Source organism: Amyelois transitella, chromosome 4 (genome assembly GCF_032362555.1).
Source record: "Amyelois transitella isolate CPQ chromosome 4, ilAmyTran1.1, whole genome shotgun sequence".
NCBI classification, from domain to species: Eukaryota; Metazoa; Arthropoda; class Insecta; order Lepidoptera; family Pyralidae; genus Amyelois; species Amyelois transitella.
This window is the reverse complement of record NC_083507.1, coordinates 946658-968505: the sequence shown is the minus strand read 5'-3', so window position 1 is coordinate 968505 and position 21848 is coordinate 946658. Positions and strand designations below refer to the sequence as shown.

At 38.1% G+C, this 21848-nt stretch overlaps 3 protein-coding genes across 3 annotated transcripts; 2 read left to right on the top strand and 1 right to left on the bottom strand.

The window, feature by feature from the left end:
• Window positions 1–525: 525 nt before the first annotated feature.
• LOC106132914 (U3 small nucleolar ribonucleoprotein protein IMP3) lies at window positions 526–1925 on the top strand. The gene is made up of 4 exons (XM_013332486.2): window positions 526–717; window positions 797–1008; window positions 1244–1419; window positions 1812–1925. Exons 1-4 carry the CDS (start codon window positions 581–583, stop codon window positions 1833–1835), a joined length of 549 nt encoding a protein of 182 aa, XP_013187940.1. The 5' UTR covers window positions 526–580; the 3' UTR covers window positions 1836–1925.
• Window positions 1926–1928: 3 nt separating this feature from the next.
• LOC106132916 (uncharacterized) lies at window positions 1929–6610 on the bottom strand. Its single transcript, XM_013332487.2, has 6 exons — window positions 6302–6610; window positions 5882–6058; window positions 4752–4809; window positions 4310–4384; window positions 3500–3666; window positions 1929–2726 (listed from the first exon to the last, which is right to left on the bottom strand). Exons 1-6 carry the CDS (start codon window positions 6506–6508, stop codon window positions 2658–2660), a joined length of 753 nt encoding a protein of 250 aa, XP_013187941.2. The 5' UTR covers window positions 6509–6610; the 3' UTR covers window positions 1929–2657.
• Window positions 6611–6791: 181 nt separating this feature from the next.
• Window positions 6792–20096, top strand: LOC106132949 (raf homolog serine/threonine-protein kinase Raf). Its single transcript, XM_060954451.1, has 12 exons — window positions 6792–7434; window positions 8529–8720; window positions 9499–9623; window positions 11415–11535; window positions 11918–12152; window positions 13100–13212; window positions 13535–13755; window positions 14601–14692; window positions 16162–16352; window positions 17154–17365; window positions 17665–17769; window positions 18195–20096. The coding sequence occupies exons 1-12, from the start codon at window positions 6856–6858 to the stop codon at window positions 18223–18225; spliced, it is 2217 nt and encodes a 738-aa protein (XP_060810434.1). The 5' UTR covers window positions 6792–6855; the 3' UTR covers window positions 18226–20096.
• Window positions 20097–21848: the final 1752 nt, after the last annotated feature.

Genomic DNA, 21848 nt, shown 5'->3' with positions numbered 1-21848 from the left:
CCTGACAGTGCATATGCGTGTTGATACCGAACCAACACTTTTGCTAGTCGGGTGTGTGTGGCAGAAAAAGCACGAAAGCAAGAAGTTATAAATATAATTATACGTAAGTCGCGAGCCCTTACAAAGCTGCGCTTTTTCGATGGGTGCAATTTGAGTAAAACCGTTTTATTCGACGACTTTTTTCTTGCTTGAGAATTTTACGCGTATCGTACGTATCGTGTCGAATACAAAAAACTACATATTTTTCGTCAGAAGTTATGTGGCAACACGAATATTCTTTTTTTGTGGGGTAAGGCGAAATAGATTTGACAGTATTTCCAAATAAAAAATGGATCTATATTTATGGTATACAGATTTTATTTGCAATTTTACTTTATCTAGTCTTGACCGTCAAGGAAAAAACAATGTTGTTATGCTGTATACTCCTCAATGTAATGAGAAAAATGTCGCTACAAAAAAAAAGCAAAAAAATGTGACTTAAGACTTGTGACAGTGACATTGAGTTGACAGTCAATCAGTGGTCAGTATTTACCACATGTTTGTTACTGTTTATTTGCAATCAAATTAATAAGTGGTAAAAATGGTTCGAAAATTAAAGTTTCATGAGCAAAAATTGCTAAAGAAAGTAGATTTTATATCATGGAAAGTCGACAACAACATACACGAAGTGAAAGTCATGAAAAAGTATTATGTTCAGAAGCGTGAGGATTACACGAAGTAAGTACCGGTATATATTTTTTTACCTAATTTTTTCACGAGCCTTCGTTTCCTATAATAAGGTTTACTTATGTTCCAGATATAACAAGTTGTCTCGAGATGTTCGTGAGCTAGCAAATAAAATTAAAGACTTAGACGCCAACAGTGAATTTAGAACTGAATCAAGTGCTCAGTTATTGGAGAAACTGTATCAGATGGGCTTGATCCCCACCAGATGGGACTTAGCACTGGCTTGCAATGTGTCAGCAAGTGCATTTTGCAGACGGAGATTGCCTGTTGTAATGGTTAGAAGTAAGTCGGCAATTATTACTTTTTGATGTTCAAATTTTGTGACTGATTTTCATTTATTACGCGCCATTTACGTATGATTTGTATAATAAGCCTCACTAACCTGCTTCAATCAAATAATCTATTCATTACCTTTTATTTTGGTTCACCAACGGGCAACTTAATAATTTGTTAACTTATTAAAATAACCATAATCATAACTCATAATTTTAAATAAATAAAAAAAAAAATATTCCAGATAGGATGTCAGAAAACTTGAAAGAGGCCACAAAATTCATAGAGCAGGGACATGTGAGGGTTGGCCCCGAGGTGGTGAAGGACCCAGCATTCCTTGTCACCAGATCATTGGAGGACTTTGTCACGTGGGTTGACAGCTCAGCCATACGAAAACATGTCATGGAATATAATGAGATGGTAAGTTTCATAGATGCTAAAACAATTCTATAGCTTAGAAACTTCTATTGTAGAGGAGCAAATAGGCATAATTTGTGCTTATGTGTACTGCCCAAGTCCTCATCTTGCCATCAGGCAGAGGTGACAAGCATGCAAATTCTCAATTTAATGATGATGATGATGATGAAAATAGCATGAAGTGTAGAGTTAGCAACTCCCTTGCTTTCTGAAAAGAAACTAAAATAACTAAACTTATTAATCTTAAAATGATCATACTTACAATGAGAGAAATGTCATTGTAAGTATTTTAGTAAGAAATCCATATCTCTGCCTACCCTAATATAATAATTCAGTCATTTAAATGAAATCACCAAATTGGCTTGAAATTAACCTATTTTATTTCATTGTTTCAGAGAGACGACTTTGACATGCTGTAGTTATAGAAAATAATGGTTTATATGTTTGGTACGTTGTAAATAACTGGAGGAATGTGAATGAAAGATAAGAATGGTGAATAATAAAAAAAAATCTATTTAAAAAATAACTTTGTTTTATTCAATTTTATAGTACATATTTATACAGTTGAAATTGGCCTTTCAGTTTTTTCAAGACAGGTGACTCTTTGTCATAAGGGTTAAAGACGTGCTTATATGTATGTATAATAAAGCTGTGCTCGTCTCTCACATACAAAACTAATACAATTTCTTTTGTGTTCACACAAGTTTAGTAGTAGTTTTGAATTTTTGCATCTTCCTTGGCTTCATTCCCCTGGCATTATTACCAATTGCATCCTCACCTGGTCCCTTAGGATCTCATAGGAGAAGAATCTAGGGTGAACCTTGGAATATAATTCTAGAACGGTCCAGTCAGGTCTTTACACAAAGTGACTGTTCATTGCTTCTCTTATCGATTGGTACGAGTAATATCATGTTTGAAATTGATCATTAGTCTTAGTACACTAAATGTATTGCCCAAAATTAAGGAAGCTTGCAGGATCTGCTTGCTGTTTTCTCATGGGCACAGGATTTTGTTCCATTGACGAGGACCATAAGGAAGAATTGCCCATTCATTCTCCTCACAATCCCCTATTGCGCAAGAGTTTGCTTATGACAAAAATTGCCATAGGATAAGAGCTGGGTCTTCATCTGTACATCACCATGGCCATTCAAGGTTATTCAAGAAAACTCATCTTTCTACATCTTCCAACACATTCCGTCGGTCTTCAGGTAGGTTCTTGGTACCTTCACGTATGGAGTCTTTCATATCTCGAGGACATCTCTTTCACCCCGCGCCTCCAATACTAAAGCTATCCTTACTAGAGCGTCAGCCTGTGAATCAAATCGTTTATTTGTTAAAACAAAGAAATTTTCTAGTATACAGCAAAAACATTCTAAGTAAAAAAAAGCCATCCACATTACTTTTACGACATCCATGGGAAAGATATGGGAGTCCTATTCTTTTTTCTATTGGTATCACTTGGTACAGAATTTAGATATTTAACTAGCTGTGCCCGCGACTTCGTCCTCGTGGAATAAGTATTTTGGGCATCATTGAAACCCTCAAGGATATTCATCCTTCAGGGTTTCAATGATGCCCAATTATCCCTGTTTTTTTTTTACATATTCCATTATTTCTTTGCTCCTTATAGCTGCAACGTGATGTTATATAGCCTAAAGCCTTCCTCGATAAATGGTCTATTTAACACAAAAAGAATTTTTCAATTCGAACTAGTAGTTCCTGAGATTAGCGCATTCAAACAAACTCTTCAACTTTATAATATTAGTATAGATTAACTACTTTTTATATTAAGATTTTACAACGAAAGCAGGTTGACTAAGCAGATATACAAGGAGAGTGTGGTGGGAAAAGTCGGAGTGGGAAGACCTAGACGAACATATCTTGATCAAATTTAGGACGTTCTGGTAAAGGGTCAGGTCAAGAGTACCCGAAACCGCCGAGCTTGCATGAAGAGAGTTATGAATGTGGATGAAGCGAAGGAAGTGAAGCAGAGATCGTGGCAAGTGGAAAGAGGTCTCTGCTTACTGATGATGTTATTATGCGTGATTTTATGTATGTATGTATTTTACAATGTGTTTTTTACCTGATTAGCGGTAGCCTCGGCGAGCTTCTTCAAAGCTTCGGCTTGTTTGACGGCAGCTTCGGCCGCCTTCACAGCGACCGACGCCCTCTGCTCCTCAGCTTTCGCTCGGTAAAGCTCAGCGTCCGCTCGCTTTTTCTCGACTTCCTTCAGCCATTTGGGATAGAAATCTGAAAGTGCCGTGTGGTTCCCGGTATCCATATAAAAAAGAATAGGATCACTCCATCTCTTTCCCGTAGATGTCGTAAAAGGCGACTAAAGGATAGGCTTATAAACTTGGGATTTTTCATTTAAACAATGGGCTATCAGCCTGTCACTATTTTAATCTCAATTCTATCATTAAGACAAACAGCTGAATGTGGCCTTTCAGTTTTCAAGACTGTTGGCTCTGTCAACCCCGCAAGCGATAACGACGTGACTTTGTATGTATGTGGATCTGAAAATGATATTTTTCACAATACTATAATATAAAGGTACGATGTAGTCTGCCTAGCCATTTCGGGATAGAGGCTATATTCTTATAGTACATTTAATGCGCGATTAAGCATACTTGCTGTTATTGGCTGATGGTGTACGCATATAAATGGATCAAGGGCACGGCATGTGGCGTTATCCCTACGTCACATGCCATCAGCCAATGACAGCGAGGTATGCTAAATCGCGCAAGCACAGTTTCCACCGTTGATACGTGAACTTTTACTTTCTTCCATCATTAAGCCATGCAATTGAATGAGGCTTTCAGTATTTTTGACACTGTTGGCTCTGTCTAAAGATATTATTATATGTATGTATGTATATTTCTTTCTGACTTACTTTGTAATAGAGCTTCATTAGAATTAAGTTCATCTTCATCATGGCTGGAGTCAGAATTATCATCACTTTCCTCATCTGAAAACAAAAAAGTCATTATATCTTATTCTTACTTTTATCTTATCAGTCTTTTTGGGACTGTTGGCTCTGTCTACCCCGCAAGGGATATGGACGAGTTTATATGTATGTATGTAGACTGACAGACCATATTGAGCTATTAGGCTAAATTATAGAATTGAGATTCAAATAGTGACAAGTTGCCTAGCCTGTCGCTTAAAAGAAAAATCCCAAGTTTATAAGCTTATCCCTTAGTCGCCTTTTACAACATCCATGGAAACGAGATGAAGTGGTCCTATTCTTTTTTTATTGGTGCCGGGAACCACACGCAACAATACATTTAAACTTCTCATGTAATATATAAGTGGGATTATAATGACATACTCACCTGACAAAATGTTTTTTTCATACCCCTGGTTATCCTCAGATTTTATAAGTGGAGAGTCCTGGAATTATTACGGTCAAATTTTTTATTATACATACATATGTCCCAGGCTTTTAAACTAACAAGTGATTCAATCCCTTTCATTATTTAGTTTGTTACGAATACCATATGGCATGAAGACCTACTTCCTCCTGGCTTTAGTCAGGGTTGCATCCTCACCACTCTGAAAAGGAGCCCGTGGTATGCCTTTGACCATGGATTGTGGATTTGGCGAGTCAGGTTTTTTAACTAAGCCTCTGACATCCGCAACCTGTGCAGGGGAACCTTACCTGTATTGGATGACCCATAGGGCATGAAGATTATTTGTTGTTTATTAATCATAGTCCTACTACTATTATAAAGGCGAAAGTTTGTATGGATGTTTGTTACTCTTTCACGCAAAAACTACTGAACCGATTACCATGAAATTTGGTATGTAGGTAGCTGAAGACCCAGAATAACACATAGGCTACTTTTTATCCCAGAGTTCCCACGGGATTGATAGGGTTTTCATGCGGACGAAGTCGCGGGCGGCCTCTAGTATTATTATAAATGCAAAAGTTTGTTAAGATGTGTGTGTCTTTGTGATTCTTTCACATAAAATCTGCAGTTTTGATTTAGATGAAATTTTGAACACATATAGAAAATAACATGGAATATCACATAGACTAATTTATATCCCGATGTTCCCACAGGAGCAAAGGACCACTTTTGAGAACAGCTAGTGAATCATAATCAGGGATCGGAATAGGTAGATTGAATTGGGGTCAATGAACTGAAACGTATATATTAATATGGACATGCCTCCGGGATTGCGGGATTTGAAAATTATTAAGATTTTTTCTGGAATTTTTAAAAGTGTGATGAAGAATATATTAGTGGTAGCTGTTTTCCCACGACTTCGTTCACGTAAATTGTAGTCCTATGTTACCCACGGACAATGTAGTTTTCTGTAAGTGTAAATACTGAAATGGAATCCTGGAAAAGAGGCTTATCCGTGTTATGCTTTCTATGGTAATTCATGATGCAAGTACATAAAATCAATCTGCTTTTTCCGATCTCTGATCATAACACATGAGAACAAAGAAACTTACCGAGCTACTTTCATCAGATGCAAACCCATTTGTCAATGGTTTCTTTTTCTTGCTAAACTCTGGTCCCAGTATTGAGAGGGCTTTCTTTTCAAGTCTCGTTAACCTCGCATTGTAAGACTTTCTCGTTTTAAGGAGATGTGTTTTGTTTTTCAATTTATTTTTCCAGTCGCTCCAATACTGTAACAATTATATTTTTCAGTTTATAAGTGCTATTGGAATCTAATCATTAAACTGCTTAATTAATTCCGACTGAACATGGCCATTTTGGCTCTGTTAAACTCATAAGGGATAAAGATGCCAAACATTAATTTGTAAAAATTAATGTTTGGCATATCATTTTACATCTGAGGGCCAAAGTTCCCGCCAAGCTTTGATAGATGTACTCAGAAAAAGAAATAACATGAAACAATGTAAAGCCACCTTACTCCACCCATCAGGTGACTTCTTGATACCACCGCAGTCGTTCAGAAGCGCGGTTAGCTTCTCCCAAAGTTCCTTAGACTTGTGGCGAGCTTCTAGTGTCCGAAGCTTGCCTGATGCGAATTCTGCATGTTGCCCCATGAAGTCTATCATGACCTGCACTTGCTCAATGTCTACATGCTTTGATGTGCCTGTAGGCTCGGACATTGTTAATATGGTGAATAAAAAAATCTAGGGATAAAAATCGCTATGACAGTTTGCTGTTTTTAATAAATTTGTTTATTTCTTATTTGAATTTGTTTTCATTTACTTGACATTGACAAGAAGTTCTAGACAGTGACAAACATATTTATTTTTGGACCACAGACATCATAGAGGTATTGAATGAAATGAATGGATCACATTACAAGGCCATTTTCACATTATTCTTGACCGATCGATTAAATTTTGACATATAAATGGTAGAAACTAATAACGAAATATGGTAACATTTGCGGCATTGCGTGAGGTAGGTAGTCAAAGAAAAGAAAAATAAAAAATAATTAGGAAAAGAAATGGCAGTTACTGGAGAGAACGAAAATTGTTCAAGAAAAATTAATGGAAATATACCTGCATTATCCCTCAATAGTGATAATATGTCGACCTCTACCGATAGCGACGACGTAGCTGACCCAACATATGAAATAAGGAATATTCAAAGTATAATAAACGTGACTCGTGAAAACATTGACGCTCTGAATGCAAAATTCGCTGGTTTCCAGCACCCTCCTTCGTTGTATTTGTCTGAATATCAGGAGTTAACGTCTAAGTTGCATAATTTAGAACAAAGAGAGCGAACCTTGCGCGAGCTGTTGCAGTCAGAATCGCCGGACAGAAGTGAAGAGTGTTCCTTGCAAGAAGACTCGAAGAAGTATGATACTCTCACCCGGCAACCGAAGGTGTTCTTGCGGGCGCACCTTCCAAACCAGCAGCGCACAAGCGTGCAAGTTAAGGAAGGGGTGACTTTACGTGATGCGCTTTCAAAGGCGCTTAAGTTGAGGAATTTGACTTGTGAAATGTGTGAAGTGGTTCGGACAGGCAATAATCATGTGATACCGTGGGATGTGGACATCACCATGATCGACGCCGAGGAGGTAAGCACCAGTAATGCTTCTTTAAAACTGTGTGAGCTGCTTAAAGTTTTCAATTGGAATTTCAATGAAAAGATTTTTTTGCCAATATCTTATTTATTTCTAAATCATGCAAACAATTGTATCTTATTAAAAAATAACCTGAGTAATTTTTTCCATTGTTTGTTTTTGGTATTTATCATTTTTGTTTTATTTACACTTAACTGTTGATATTGTGTGGTGCATTGTTTTATTTTCTTCTTTATTAACAAAATTTATTTCCTTTCGGACATGTCATCAGATCACTTTGGCTAAGTAGTTAATTCTGCAAGGCTTTCCTGCATACATATAATTTGCATTTACTAATAATATTATAAATGCAAAATTTGTAAGGATGTGCTGATGTGTGTGTTTGTTACCTCTGCACTTTGTAAAAGCTTCACAATGTATTTTGATGAATTTGGTACACTGGTAGAATATTAGGATTGTAATTACACATAGAGAACTTTATATCCTCATATTTCTACTGGAGCGCAGCTAGTAACAAATATTTGGCAAATGTATCTAATTTTTGTCTTGCATTAAATATTGTTTACTTTTACTTTACATATAGTCACATCTTTTTGCCTTGCTGGGTAGACAAAGACAGCAGTCTTGAAAAAAACTGAAAAGCTACATTTAGCTGCATGACCTTATGATGAGATTGAGATTTGAATACTGACAGGTTGCTAGCCTATCACTAAAAAGAAGAATCCCAACTTTATTAGTACATCCATGGGATGGATATGGAATGGATACTATCCCTTAGTTGTTTTTTAGGACATCCATGGGAAAGGGATGGGTGGTATTATGCTAAAGGGTCAGAACCACAGGCATAATGTGTATTTAACTCATACATACATACATTAAATCACACCTTTTTCCCGGAGGGGTAGGCAGAAACTACATCATCATTCCACTTGCCACGATCTCTGCATACTGCATACTTTCTTCGCTTCATCCACATTCATAACTCTCTTCATGCAAGCTCAGGGGTTTCGGGTACTCTTGACCTGACCCTTTGCCAGGATATCCTTAATTTTCAACTAATTCAACTCATCAATCATTATATTCCTCAGGTGACAGTGAGAACACTAGACAAGCTGCCGATAATGTCTCATATATCACATCAATTCACCCGCAAGACATTCTTCACGCTGGCCTTCTGCGAGTGCTGTCGGAGGCTGCTGTTCAACGGTTTCTACTGTTCGCAGTGCAACTTCAAGTTTCATCAGCGCTGTGCTGATAAAGTACCAAGTATTTGCCATCAGGTGAGCATAATTAAAACTTGACTTGGTTGAATCGGGGAAAAACTTTGTGGATAAAGTAATTTATTCATCTATATCCTTTACAGCGTAGACAGAGCCAGCAGTCGTGAAAGACTGATAAGCCACGTTCAATTGTAAGGCTTAATGATAGGATTGAGATTCAAATAGCGACAGTTTGTTAGGCCATCGCCTAAAAAAAAATCCTATCCCTTAGTCGCCTTTTACGACATCCATGAAAAGAAGATGGAGTGGTTTATTGTGTGGTTTTTCTTCTATTGGTGCTGCGATTCACACGGCACCTATTGGTGCTGGGAACCACACGTCACGGCAAATTTGGATCTTTATCATTGTTCTTGTTTTCATGTTGTAAAAAAATAACAACATAAGGAGTCCCCGGTGTCGCCGGTTTGAATCCCATTTCGGCCATGTACCAGTGACTATTTTCGAAGCTATGTACCTACATTAGTTTGAATACTAATTGATGATCTTACGGTGAGCGAAAACATCGTGAGGAAACCTGCACATTCAGGCGACTGGATGTGTAACCATGACTCAATATGGGTTAGGTTCTCCTGCAATGGTTGCGAAGGTCAAATGCAAGTCGCTTCCTGAGAAAATCTGACTCCAAAATCTATGATCCATGGTCAAGGGTTTACCCAGGGCTGCCCTCCAGAATATCGAGGATATAACCGGGACTATATTCAGGAAGAAAAATAAAAGTAACCACATGAAAATTACGTAAGGTGTTTCATATCAATGAAGGTTTTCATATAATTGCTAGGTCCGAATGACAGACACATACTACGCGGCGCTCCTGGCACAGAATCCGGAGACACAAGCGGGCATCCTACACTTCCCCCCACATTTCGGCTATCATCATATGATCAACAGGGGTGATCAGAATAAGTGAGTGATAATCAATTTCACTTTACCAGCGTCCCGACCCGGCTACGCACGGGCGGTATTTATACGTAAACCTTTTTATTGAATTAGTCTTATCTATTAATGAAATGCGTTTAACTCGTGCGTTAAACGTTGTGTAGTTTAAAAGATCTAAGAAAACATACAGACATGGAGACAGACGCGGGAAGCTACTAGCTTTAATACTGTATAATGAAATAATGGTATAATGGATGGTAAACTTCTATATACTGACGACACGTAGTCAATCGTCGTCAAATCTGTTTAACCATTGTTTTTAACATAATTCAAATATGTATTTGGTAAACTTTAATTTAATTCCCAGTAGCCCCAATGAAAAAACTATATTTCAATTCGTTAAGCGAATAGAAAAAGTGTCGAAGTTACAGTGAATATATTTCTGTGCATTCATGGAAACCAAACCCAATTCTCGATGAGTAAGTCTCACAGCGCAAGCTCAGCGCTTACCAAAATTGATGTTCGGTTATTTTAATCATTTCCTATGAAGATTTATGGTTAAAACTCGCTCGTAACACAGGGTCGTCTCGCCAGCGAAGAAGATGAAGGAGTTTGACGTTTCTTGGTAAATATAAGCACTGTGGGTGCACTTGTGTTATGATTGTGCTGTAGGAATATACATAATATGCTGAAGCAACCGTAATGAAATATTTGTATGTCTGACGACTTGACTCTATTATTTTAGTAAAATGGAAACAGCATCTTATGTTTGACGGCATTACTCTGTTATTTGCTGAGATACGACCTGACAAACCTTGTTATAAAAGCCACAGATATTATTTTTATTTTTGACCACATGACTACATTTTCTACGAGCTAGATCTCACAACGCTTGACGACGTGACTTAGTTTAAACAAGCGACATCTGTAAGTTTTCTGTTTGACTTCATGACTACTTAGTACGATGGATGGATAACATTTACGCTTACGTCACGACTAAATTAATCTCCGAATTCTTATTTTTGTGCTCTATAATATACGCTTGTGTTTCGTATGATATGTAAAATAACAGCACTTGTGATTTGCGTTTTGTAAAGCACTGTTACACCAGACCCATGATGTTTGTTGACCATGTTTACAAAAGGAGATTATCAGTTTGAACGTGTATTTGGAATAGATTCCCGTCTAACTTCCACAACTTGCAGCCTAATATTAAATATATCTCGATTACTTTAATATAATCGAATCATAAGATATAATAGAACCTTGATGACAACGGGGGCGTGCTGGAAAAGGTCAGGCAGGTCAAAAGTATCCTAAACCTGCTGAGTTTACATGAAGTGAGTTATATGAATGTGTATGAAGCGAAAGAAGTATGCAGGAATTGCAAGTGGCAATATGTAGTTCTTGCCTACCCATCCTAGAAATATGTATGAGAAGAATAAAGTTTTATATGGCAAAAAGTGATTGTATGCCTATTAAACTTATTAATAACTTATTAATCCACAAGCTGTACCCGCGACATCTTCCGCGTGGAATAGTTATTTTGGGCATCATTGAAGCCCTCAAGGACGAATAATTACCACGTTTGTTTTTCACATTTTCCATTATTTCTTCGCTCCTAATAGTTGCCGCGTGATATTATAAAGCGTAAAGCCTTCCTCGATAAATGGTCTATTCAACATAAAAACAGTTTTTCAATTCGAACCAGTATTTCCTGAGATTAGCACGTTCAGACAAACAAACTGTTCAGCTTTATAATATAAGTATAGATTGGTAGACTTAATCATTCATAGTTGAATGTCTCCTGCCCCTCAGGCAGCAGCATCCGAGGTCTCTGAATCAGCAGGACCGCTCCAACTCAGCTCCTAATGTCTGCATCAACATGGTGCAGAGACCCATGACACTGGCTGAGCACCAGAGGAAATATAACAATCAGGTATGAACGCACCTTGATGTTATACATACATATATACATACATGGTCACGTCTATATCCCTTGTGGGGTAGACAGAGCCAACAGTCTTGAAAAAAAAACTGATAGGCCAGACGTCATTATATGTATGTATGTACACACAGCTGCTTCTCTTCCCATGTTAATTGTAAATGCCAATTAAGGGAATGGGCTATCCATCTGAGTTCTGTAACAAGTATTTTATTTTATTTATTTATTTATTTTTGTACACGAAATTATAAACAGGAGCATTCAATACAGTTATTATTGTACAAAAGTGCTACTTATTTCAAAAGAAATCTCTTCCAGTAGACCCATGAGAGGATATTTTAATTAACACTTGACAATTAATTTCTATCATCAACAGAGCACCAACTCACCGCAGTCGTCCAACTATCTTACATGCAAAAACGCGACAGCGGCCGCTGACGACAAGGAGCAGCACAGTCAAAGCACTCAGGCCTCACCCACGGGGACCCTGAGGCCGCGGAGGCCCAGGGCGAGGTCGGCGGACGAGTCTTGGAAGAACGCCCTGTCACCCAGGGAGAGTTATGACGATTGGGTCATACATGCCGATGAAATACTCATTGGGGCTAGGATAGGTGAGTGTTTTTTTTTTTTTTTGTGTGGTGTTACACACGGCTCGGGTGATACGTACATTACATATGGTCACGTGTATATCCCTTGCGGGGTAGACAGAGACAACTGTCTTGAAAAGACCTGTATGGCCACGTTCAGCTGTTTGGCTTAATGATAGAATTGAGATTCGAATAGGTTGCTAGCCCATCGCCTAGAAAAGAATATCAAGTTTGTAAGCCTATCCCTTAGTCGCCTTTTACGACATCCATGGGAAAGAGATAGAGTGGTCCTATTATTTTTTGTATTGGTGCGGGGAACACACGGCACAACGGCAACGTTAGCTCTGTCTACTCCGCAAGGGATATAGACGTGACCATATGTATGTATGTTTTAACACTCTCTGTGTGGATACTCCAGCTGCCTGAATGTGCAGGTTTCCTTACAATGTTTCCCTCACCGTAAGAGCATCGGTTAGTATTCAAACTAATGTACATAACTTCGAAAATAGTCGAGGTACATGGCCGAAAAAAGAAAAGAAAAGGGTATGTTAAGATGGTTCGGTCATGTGGAGAGGATGAATGAACGCAGATTGACTAAGCAGATATACAAGGAGAGTGTGGAGGGAAAGGTCGGAGTGGGAAGACCTAGACGAACGTATCTTGATCAAATTAAGGACATCCTGGTAAAGGGTCAGGTCAAAAGTACCCGAAACCGCTGAGTTTGTATGAAGAGAGTTATGAATGTGGATGAAGCGAAGGAAGTATGCATAGATCGTGGCAAGTGGAAAGAGGTAGTCTCTGCCTACCCCGCCGGGAAAGAGGCGTGATTTTATGTATGTATGTATGTACATGGTGGGAAGTGGGATTCGAACATGTGCCATTTTGCGCCATACGCATTTTAACCACCGATTCGATAACCGACGCTCTTACATGATATACAATTGTATTTTAGTTAAAAAAAATGTTCATAGGTTCTGGAAGTTTCGGGACAGTATACAAAGCGCATTGGCACGGCCCCGTCGCGGTCAAGACGCTGAACGTTAAAACGCCGACTCCTGCGCAGTTGCAGGCTTTCAAAAATGAGGTAATATGAACTTATGTATAACATACACTTAAACATAATATATAATCACGTTTTTATCCCTTACGAGGAAGACAAAGCCAACAGTTTCGAAAAACCAAAAGGCTCACGATCATCTCGTAACTGAATGATGAAATTCAGATTTGAATAATGACAGGTTGCTAGCCCATCACCTGAAAGAAGAATCCCAAGTTTTGAAGCCTATCCCTTAGTCGCCTGTTACTATATCCACGCGAAAGATGAGCTTAAGAAAATGAAGATTTCTTCATACATATTTATTCCTCGATCTTGTTTAAAATTTTAAAAAATTTTATCACCCATTCAGGTGGCAGTTCTTCGCAAGACGAGGCATTGCAACATCCTGCTGTTCATGGGCTGCGTGTCGAAACCGTCGCTGGCCATCGTGACGCAGTGGTGCGAAGGCTCCTCGCTCTACCAGCATCTTCACGTGTTAGAGACTCCGTTCCCGATGCTGTACCTCATCGACGTGGCGAGGCAGACGGCACAGGGCATGGACTATCTGCACGCGAAGAATATCATACACAGGTTAGAGAGGACCAGTTTTAGTAGACCTGTCTTTTTATGGTCATAGTATGAAGCGAGGGTTCAGCTTATAGTGGTGATAGACAACCAACTTAAAAGACCTCTATTGCCGTTATAACTCTATTGTGCGAAGGCTCCTCGCTCTACCAGCATCTTCACGTGTTAGAGACTCCGTTCCCGATGCTGTACCTCATCGACGTGGCGAGGCAGACGGCACAGGGCATGGACTATCTGCACGCGAAGAATATCATACATAGGTAGGACCAATTCAAGTGGACCTGTCTTTGTATAGTCGGTCTATGAAACTGAGGCTCAGCTTATACTGGTAATTGATAGGAAAAACCGAATTAATAAGACCTCTCTTTACATACTCATACTAGGAAGCAAGAGTTAAAACTTATACTGATGACAGGCAACCAACTTAAGAGACCTCCATTGCCTTTATAACTCAACGGTGCGAAGGCTCCTCGCTCCGTTGAGATTCAAATCAAATCGTTTATTTTGTGAACATAGGTTATCACAGGGTCAACCTGTGTACCAATAAAATGTCAATTTTACGCCATTGGGCATACAAAATTAATATTTTGAACTAAATAATAAATATTACATTACCTCATATCAATTTAAAAAAAAATGTACATGCATTTTTTTTTTGTAGTTAGTTCAAATAGTGACAGGTCGTCAATCGCCCTTAGTAGCCTTTACGACCTCCATGGGATATATATGGAGTGGTACCATACTGAGTATCTATAAGCACACGGTTATTTATTTTTATTTTTTTAATTTCTATACTGAGTATCTAAAAGCACACGGCAATTTTTTTTTTAAATTTTCTTTCTTTTTTGCAGGGACCTCAAATCGAACAACATATTTCTGCGTGACGACTGGTCCGTCAAGATCGGTGACTTCGGCCTGGCGACTGCGAAGGTTCGGTGGTCAGGTGAGACGTGCGGTTTACTACCACAGTCAATGCATATACCCACATCTAATATCCTACTACTATTATAAAGGCGAAAGTTTGTATGGATGTTTGTTACTCTTTCACGCAAAAACTACTGAACCGATTACCATGAAATTTGGTATGTAGGTAGCTGAAGACCCAGAATAACACATAGGCTACTTTTTATCCCAGAGTTCCCGCGGGATTGATAGGGTTTCCATGCGGACGAAGTCGCGGGCGGCCTCTAGTATAACATATATAACAACATACATACAGAGTCGAAAAGACTGAAAGGCCACGTTCCATAGTGACTTGCCCACCACACTTAGTCGCCTTTTACGACATCCATGGGAAAGATATGGAGTGATTCTATTCTTAAATGCCGGAAACTACACGGCATACTAGCTGTGCCCGCGACTTCGTCCGCGTGGAATAATTATTTTGGGCATCATTGATAGAGTTCAAGGATGAATAATTTTTCCCGGTTTTTTTCACATATTCCATTATTATTTTGCTACTTATAGTTGCAGCGTGATATTATATAGCCTAAAGTCTTTGTCGATAAATGGTCTATTCGATGCAAAAAGAATTTTTCAATTCGAATCAGTGGTCGTGCCGTGTGGTTCCCGGTACCAGTACAAAAAAGAGTAGGACCACTCCATCTCTTTCCCATGAATGTCGTAAAAGGCGACTTAGGGATAGGCTTGCAAACTTGGGATTCTTCTTTTAGGCGATAGGCTAGCAACATGTCACTATTTGAATCTCAATTCTATCGTTAAGCCAAACAGCTGAACGTGGCCTATCAGTCTTTTCAATCTGTCTACCCCGCAAGGGATATAGACGTAACCGTATGTATGTATGTATCACCCGAGCCGTGTGTAAACGCAACACAAAAAAAAAAACACTCACCTATCCTAGCCTCAATGAGTATTTCATCGGCATGTATGACCCAATCGTCATATGTATGCAGGGTGACATTTAAAACAACTGCATCCTTATAAACATAGACTATACCCATGCTTCTAAGCTGTTTGGGCCTATTTTTATTTAAATTAAACGTCATCATTTTTACATTTAAAAAAACCCTCAACTACGTCACACGCTTTATTAAAGACCAATAACTAAAAAAAGAAATTAAAACTAAACATGTAAATAAATGTCTGAAAAATAAATTATTTTTCTAGTATCAAGATCAAGTAAAGTACAGAGTTTTCGAGATCGCTCAGCTGAATGAATTGTGTCGTTGACCTCTGAATCTTACGCGTCGCTTTTCCGCCGGCCTGGGTGATATGACGTATTTAGGATCGTGGATTTTGATACTTTTATTTTTTTTTTCGTACTTTCTGAAATATGAACCGATATTTTTCTTTTAACGTTTTTAAATATCATTTAGATGAGTACACTTAACAGTTAAATTTATGCAGTTGAATTAAATGTCACCCTGTATATATATATATATATATATACAGAGACGAGCTCGCTGGGCGGCGTGCAGTGGCAGCAGCCCACCGGCTCCATCCTGTGGATGGCGCCCGAGGTGGTGCGCATGGACGAGCCGGCGCCCTACACGTTCCGCTCGGACGTGTACGCGTACGGCATCGTGCTGTACGAGCTGATGGCCGGCGAGCTGCCCTACGCGCATCTCAACAACAAGGATCAGGTAGCGTGGTGTCACACAACTCGTTGTTTCAGGTAGCGTGGTGTCACACAACTCGTTATATCAGGTAGCGTGGTGTCACACAACTCGTTATATCAGGTAGCGTGGTGTCACACAACTCGTTATATCAGGTAGCGTGGTGTCACACAACTCGTTATATCAGGTATCGTGGTGTCACACAACTCGTTATATCAGGTATCGTGATGTCACACAACTCGTTATATCAGGTATCGTGATGTCACACAACTCGTTATATGTGTGTGAGTGGGTATGTAGAATATGTACGGGACAAATTACACTGATTGAGTTGTATAACTGTGCCGGCGCCCTACACGTTCCGCTCGGACGTGTACGCGTACGGCATCGTGCTGTACGAGCTGATGGCCGCCGAGCTGCCCTACGCGCATCTCAACAACAAGGATCAGGTAGCATGGTGTCACACAACTCGTTATATCAGGTGTCGTGATGTCACACAACTCGTTATATCAGGTATCGTGGTGTCACACAACTCGTTATATCAGGTATCGTGATGTCACACAACTCGTTATATCAGGTAGCGTGGTGTCACACAACTCGTTGTATGTGTGTGTGTGGGTATGTAGGTGTGTACGGGACAAATAACACTGATTGAGTTGTATAACTGTGTCCGCGCACTACACGTTCCGTTTGATGTAGAAATAGCGTAGTTATTATCTATTTAGAAAAAAAAATTAGCAAAAATTTAAGTACTTGCAAAAATTCAAATTTCGAAAATTTAAAATTACATTTAATATTTTTTGCATGCTAATTCAAACTATGCCTCAGATCCTGTGGTCTGTGGGTCGAGGTTTCCTCCGGCCTGACGCCAGAAGGCTGCGGGCGGACGCGCCGCAAGCCCTGAAGAGGCTCTTCGAAGACTGCATCAAGTTTGTCCGGGAGCAGAGGCCGCTGTTCAGGCAGATACTGGCCTCACTCGAGTGCATGCTCCGTGCAATGCCGAAGATCACCAGAAGCGCTTCGGAGCCAAATCTAAACAGGTCAGTTGAGGATTATGATAATGGGTTTGCTTGGCTTACGGTGAGGGAAAACTTCGTGAAGAAACCACCACATTCAGGCAACTGTTTTCAAGACCTGTGACCTATTGTCTTGAAGACAGTTGGCTCTGTTTACCCCGCAAGGGATATAGCCGTGACTATATGTATGTATGTGTATAAATATATGTACATGTGATGACAATCGAAGTATAGGGGGCGGACTATATCGGCGCCGCCATTTTGTCGTCAAAAACTAATCGTGTTATTGTATATTAAATTAATCACTTAATATTGTTTTGCAGGCAACTCCACGCGTCGGACGACTATCTCAGTTACAGTTGCGCGTCGCCGAAAACACCAGTGAATTTCCAGTTCAACACCGACACTAGTTTCCCGGCTTTCTATGGGTATGCGCCATTTTGTTTTACAAAAATTAAAATATACTGAACTTGTAATAATAAAAATTGACAAAAGATTTGTATTATAAATTTTTATTTTTATAATGACACAGTGTGAATATACAAATTACCATGAAACCCACCCTGGGTATTCTCATCAACAAAGAAAATTTAGGGACTGTAATTGTTCTGAATAAAGATGATATGGAGGAGGCTCTTGCCTAGTAATGGCGACCACTTTACCACAAAGCATAGGTCGAATATCACCTTTATTCTCATAAAAATTGTATGTTCTTATAAAAATCAAGTACCTAAACGCAAGTATTCCCTTATGTGCCTTTATTTACAATTTGTTAGGTCAACGGGAAGAGGTAATTTCTTCATTCTGATACTATTTTTAGGAGTTTGACTACTAATGTATATTTCTTTTTCAGAATTCCAGTTCCGAACCAACGCCATCCCTAGGGTTTACTGTAGGGCTACGACTAGCCCGCTAACCCTACAAATATAGACACGGTCTATTGCCAACTTCTCTTTTGGCTTTGCATTCCTTTTTCAAATAATAAACGGCCAGTCCTAAATTGTATTTCATTATTGGCTGTTATTTGGAAGATTTGACATTGACGTTTTGATAAGCTGTCAAAATTTATCAATTTTGCCGCCAAATTGGGCCAGTTGAATTTGAGGTCGATTTATTTGAAAACAAATCAGAATTATGAAATGTTTGTGCTATATTAAAGATAACTTATAGCAATATTCGACTCCCATTAACTTTTAATTCCACAAAGAGGGCTTAGCCAATGGAGAATGTTAACTAATTTTGATTATTAGCACTCCATATTCTCTGATAAAAATAAAAAATACTAGAGAAAGAATTACGTCAATACGCAAATTAGTTCCCGATTTAGAAGTTAAAGAAGTTGTAACCGCCCGACGCGGGCTGCTGGTGACGGTGTGACGTCATCGTACAACACATTCAATCTGGCTCGTACGCTTGCGGTCGCGCGCCTATCCCTCGAAATTATACCTGAATACTTTTTAAAATGTCCAATCCAAACACTAGGAAGTGTTGTGCCTAATTGTGAAAAAAGGGCAACTACTAATTCGCCGGAAAAGTTGTTTTTATAGTTCAAAAGGTCGTTAAAATACGAAAGAAAGGGGTAAAAGCTATGAAGAGGCTCATTTGGAGATAAGAGAGATCATTTACATTTATTTATTACCTATAAACAAAATCATGTCAGAAGTGCAAAACCTTTAGTGTCAAAACTTTCCGTTATGTTTTTACATAGTAGGTAATACATAATATAAGAACTCGAGAACAATGAAACTTCAGAACCTTTTCATTGCATTCTAAACTGCAATGATAAGGTGTGGTTCGTATACGGTGTTCTGGTGTGATTCAATATTTAACGGTACATACATCACCTACTTTTTTTACTTGAACATAACCAATAGCATCATCGCCATAGCTGTATCTTGCCGATATGAAATATGTTAAACTTACCCATTAGTAGTTCAATCCACTGCAACTACACATGGGTAAGTTTAACAGATTTATTTATTTAGGCATTTATTTTATTTTACCATGTTCGGTAGATCATCAGCTTTTACAATGTTGCCAGGTATTTGATTTACAATTGATAAACTATTACGCATCTAAGTAGTAGCGAGAAAAGTTTAATTTGCATTTTTTATCCTCTCATTTCGGCGGCAACGAAATCACTATTTGTTGATAAATGGTGTGCAAACATTAATTCATCTATTTTAGGTAGATTATCCGATTGTGTTTTTTCAAATCCTTCATCCTTTTTATTAATCGAATAATATTCATTTACTATTATTAAGACTTCGTTATACGCCGACGAAAACACAACCAAATTAACTACAGCGCAAGCTATATTATCTATTATAATCGCCGGCGACTTGATGCTAAGCGACTGCAAGGCGCGGCGTGTTGTGAAATGACGTCACAAGCGGTCACGTGGCTGTTAGCAGGACTCGATATTTTTCGGAACTTTGAATGCATATAAAATTACCAACTATTAAGTATTTTTGACTACAACAGAAACTAGTGTATATGTATACTTACAGACTTTACAAAATTCTTAACGTTCTCCATTGACAAGAAAATGGGATATTTGTTTATATACCAGTATTTCAATATCGAAGGAAATTCTATCAGTTCCTAAAAAAAAAACATGCAAGAATGTCAAATGTTTTACTAGACGTACCCGCGTGTATATACGCGACTTTGAAAAGACGAAAATACAGGAATTACCTCTAAATTTTAGAGCTAATCTAATAATAAATTAATTGGCATTTATTCCATGCCAAAATTAAAAGGTTATAATGTAAAATATATATTAAAGTAGTGCTCTTACAAATCACGATCCAATTTGGGCTGGCATCCCCTTTAAGGTTATGGAGGGTCAGACGTGGGTCGCTCTTTGTAATTACCTGACTTCTGAATCGATGGGCGGACCCTGGGCTCCCCTCCAAGAAGGCAACCGGGAGATCTGCCAGGATTAAAGAGTGTGCTCTTGCAAATCGTTATTTCGGAATTAATGCTAGCAATACAAACTCTCTTAGGTTAAGCTTAGGTAAATGCTGCCGTTCAGTTTAGTATTGGTTTCACGAAATTTTGAACACTTGTCTGTAAGAGCACTGGACCCCTTTTCACACGAATATTGCAAGAAATTGCTGCGAGTTTTACATAAATAAATATTATGTAAATATAAGATGGATTGCCAATTTCAAATAGATATATTATAAAATCATTTTAGTTTCTCTTCCACTTATTTTAGCATTTCTTTTCTTTACATTAAGACTTCATTCAGTTTGAACTAGCATCAGATTAAGTTTTTTTATGTGATATTAAATTGGCGATACTTTGCTTTCATACCATCCCCGGTTACCGTAATCATTTATTCCTTGAATATGGTTACAATATAGGTCTTAACGAGAAGAATCCCAAGCTTGTATAGCCCCATCCTTAGTGGCTTTTACGACATCCACGGGAAAGATGGAGTAGCAATATTCTAAAGTGCCAGAAAACATAAGGCATCTTTCTTTTAATTTACCTAAAATTTACAGACACACTTTTCCTACCGTTTTATTAAGGTTTTAAATATATGTTGATTGATGTATTGATTTCAGTTACAGAACAAAATCCCACCAAATAATCCATATCATATTACCTCAAGCCTCAAGTAAATAAATCAATTTATAGTTGGATCTATGTACGGAGTCCGTGTCCTGTGAAAAGGGGTAAAGGGGCGTTGCCCTTTTCAAAATATTGTTAAAATATCATGTGACGATCTTGTCAAAATACTTCTTAATTTAGTTGGAGTACTAGTGATAAATTATACTAATAGTGTATATTGAATTGCGTGTGTCTGAGATTTTATGATTAAGGGTGCTTACATGACGATTTAAAGAATCCAACGAATGCATTCACATAGGATTCAAAATCTTTATTTTCAGATCTAATTGGTGATTCATTAATATTTTAAGAAAATGAGGAATCTTATATCTTAGTATTTCCGTGATCATAATCTAAGTTGTACCAATTCTCGCAAGAGTTGGTGCTGTACTAAACAAATCTGTATGTAAGCGTCCTTATTTTTAATTTGAACTTGTATTTACTTTATTAGTCACACTCACGAGAAAACTGTGCAACCAAATGAGCGAATTTTTGTTAATTCAATCTTAACGAATGTTTATCATTTATTTTCGGAAATCATGTGGTATGAATATGTTATTATTTTTTCCATATTTTTCAAACAAACATTTTTTGTTCCGTACATTTTCGTGCAGCGCCGAAACTTTCTTGTTTGTAATTTAAATTTCAGACGTATTATTTTCTGTATATCGGAATTATGTTTGTAAATCTGTTGAAAGTATTATTTTAATTATTGCGGTTTGCCGCGTTGTAATTTATTCGTAATTATTGTGTAAATAATTGATGATAATTGTAATTATCTAGTTTGATAACAATAAGGATCTTGTGTATACAGTATGTTTAATTTTAACGCATAACTATTGACTTTAAGGACACAATAAATTATTGTTTCAATTTAACATGAGAT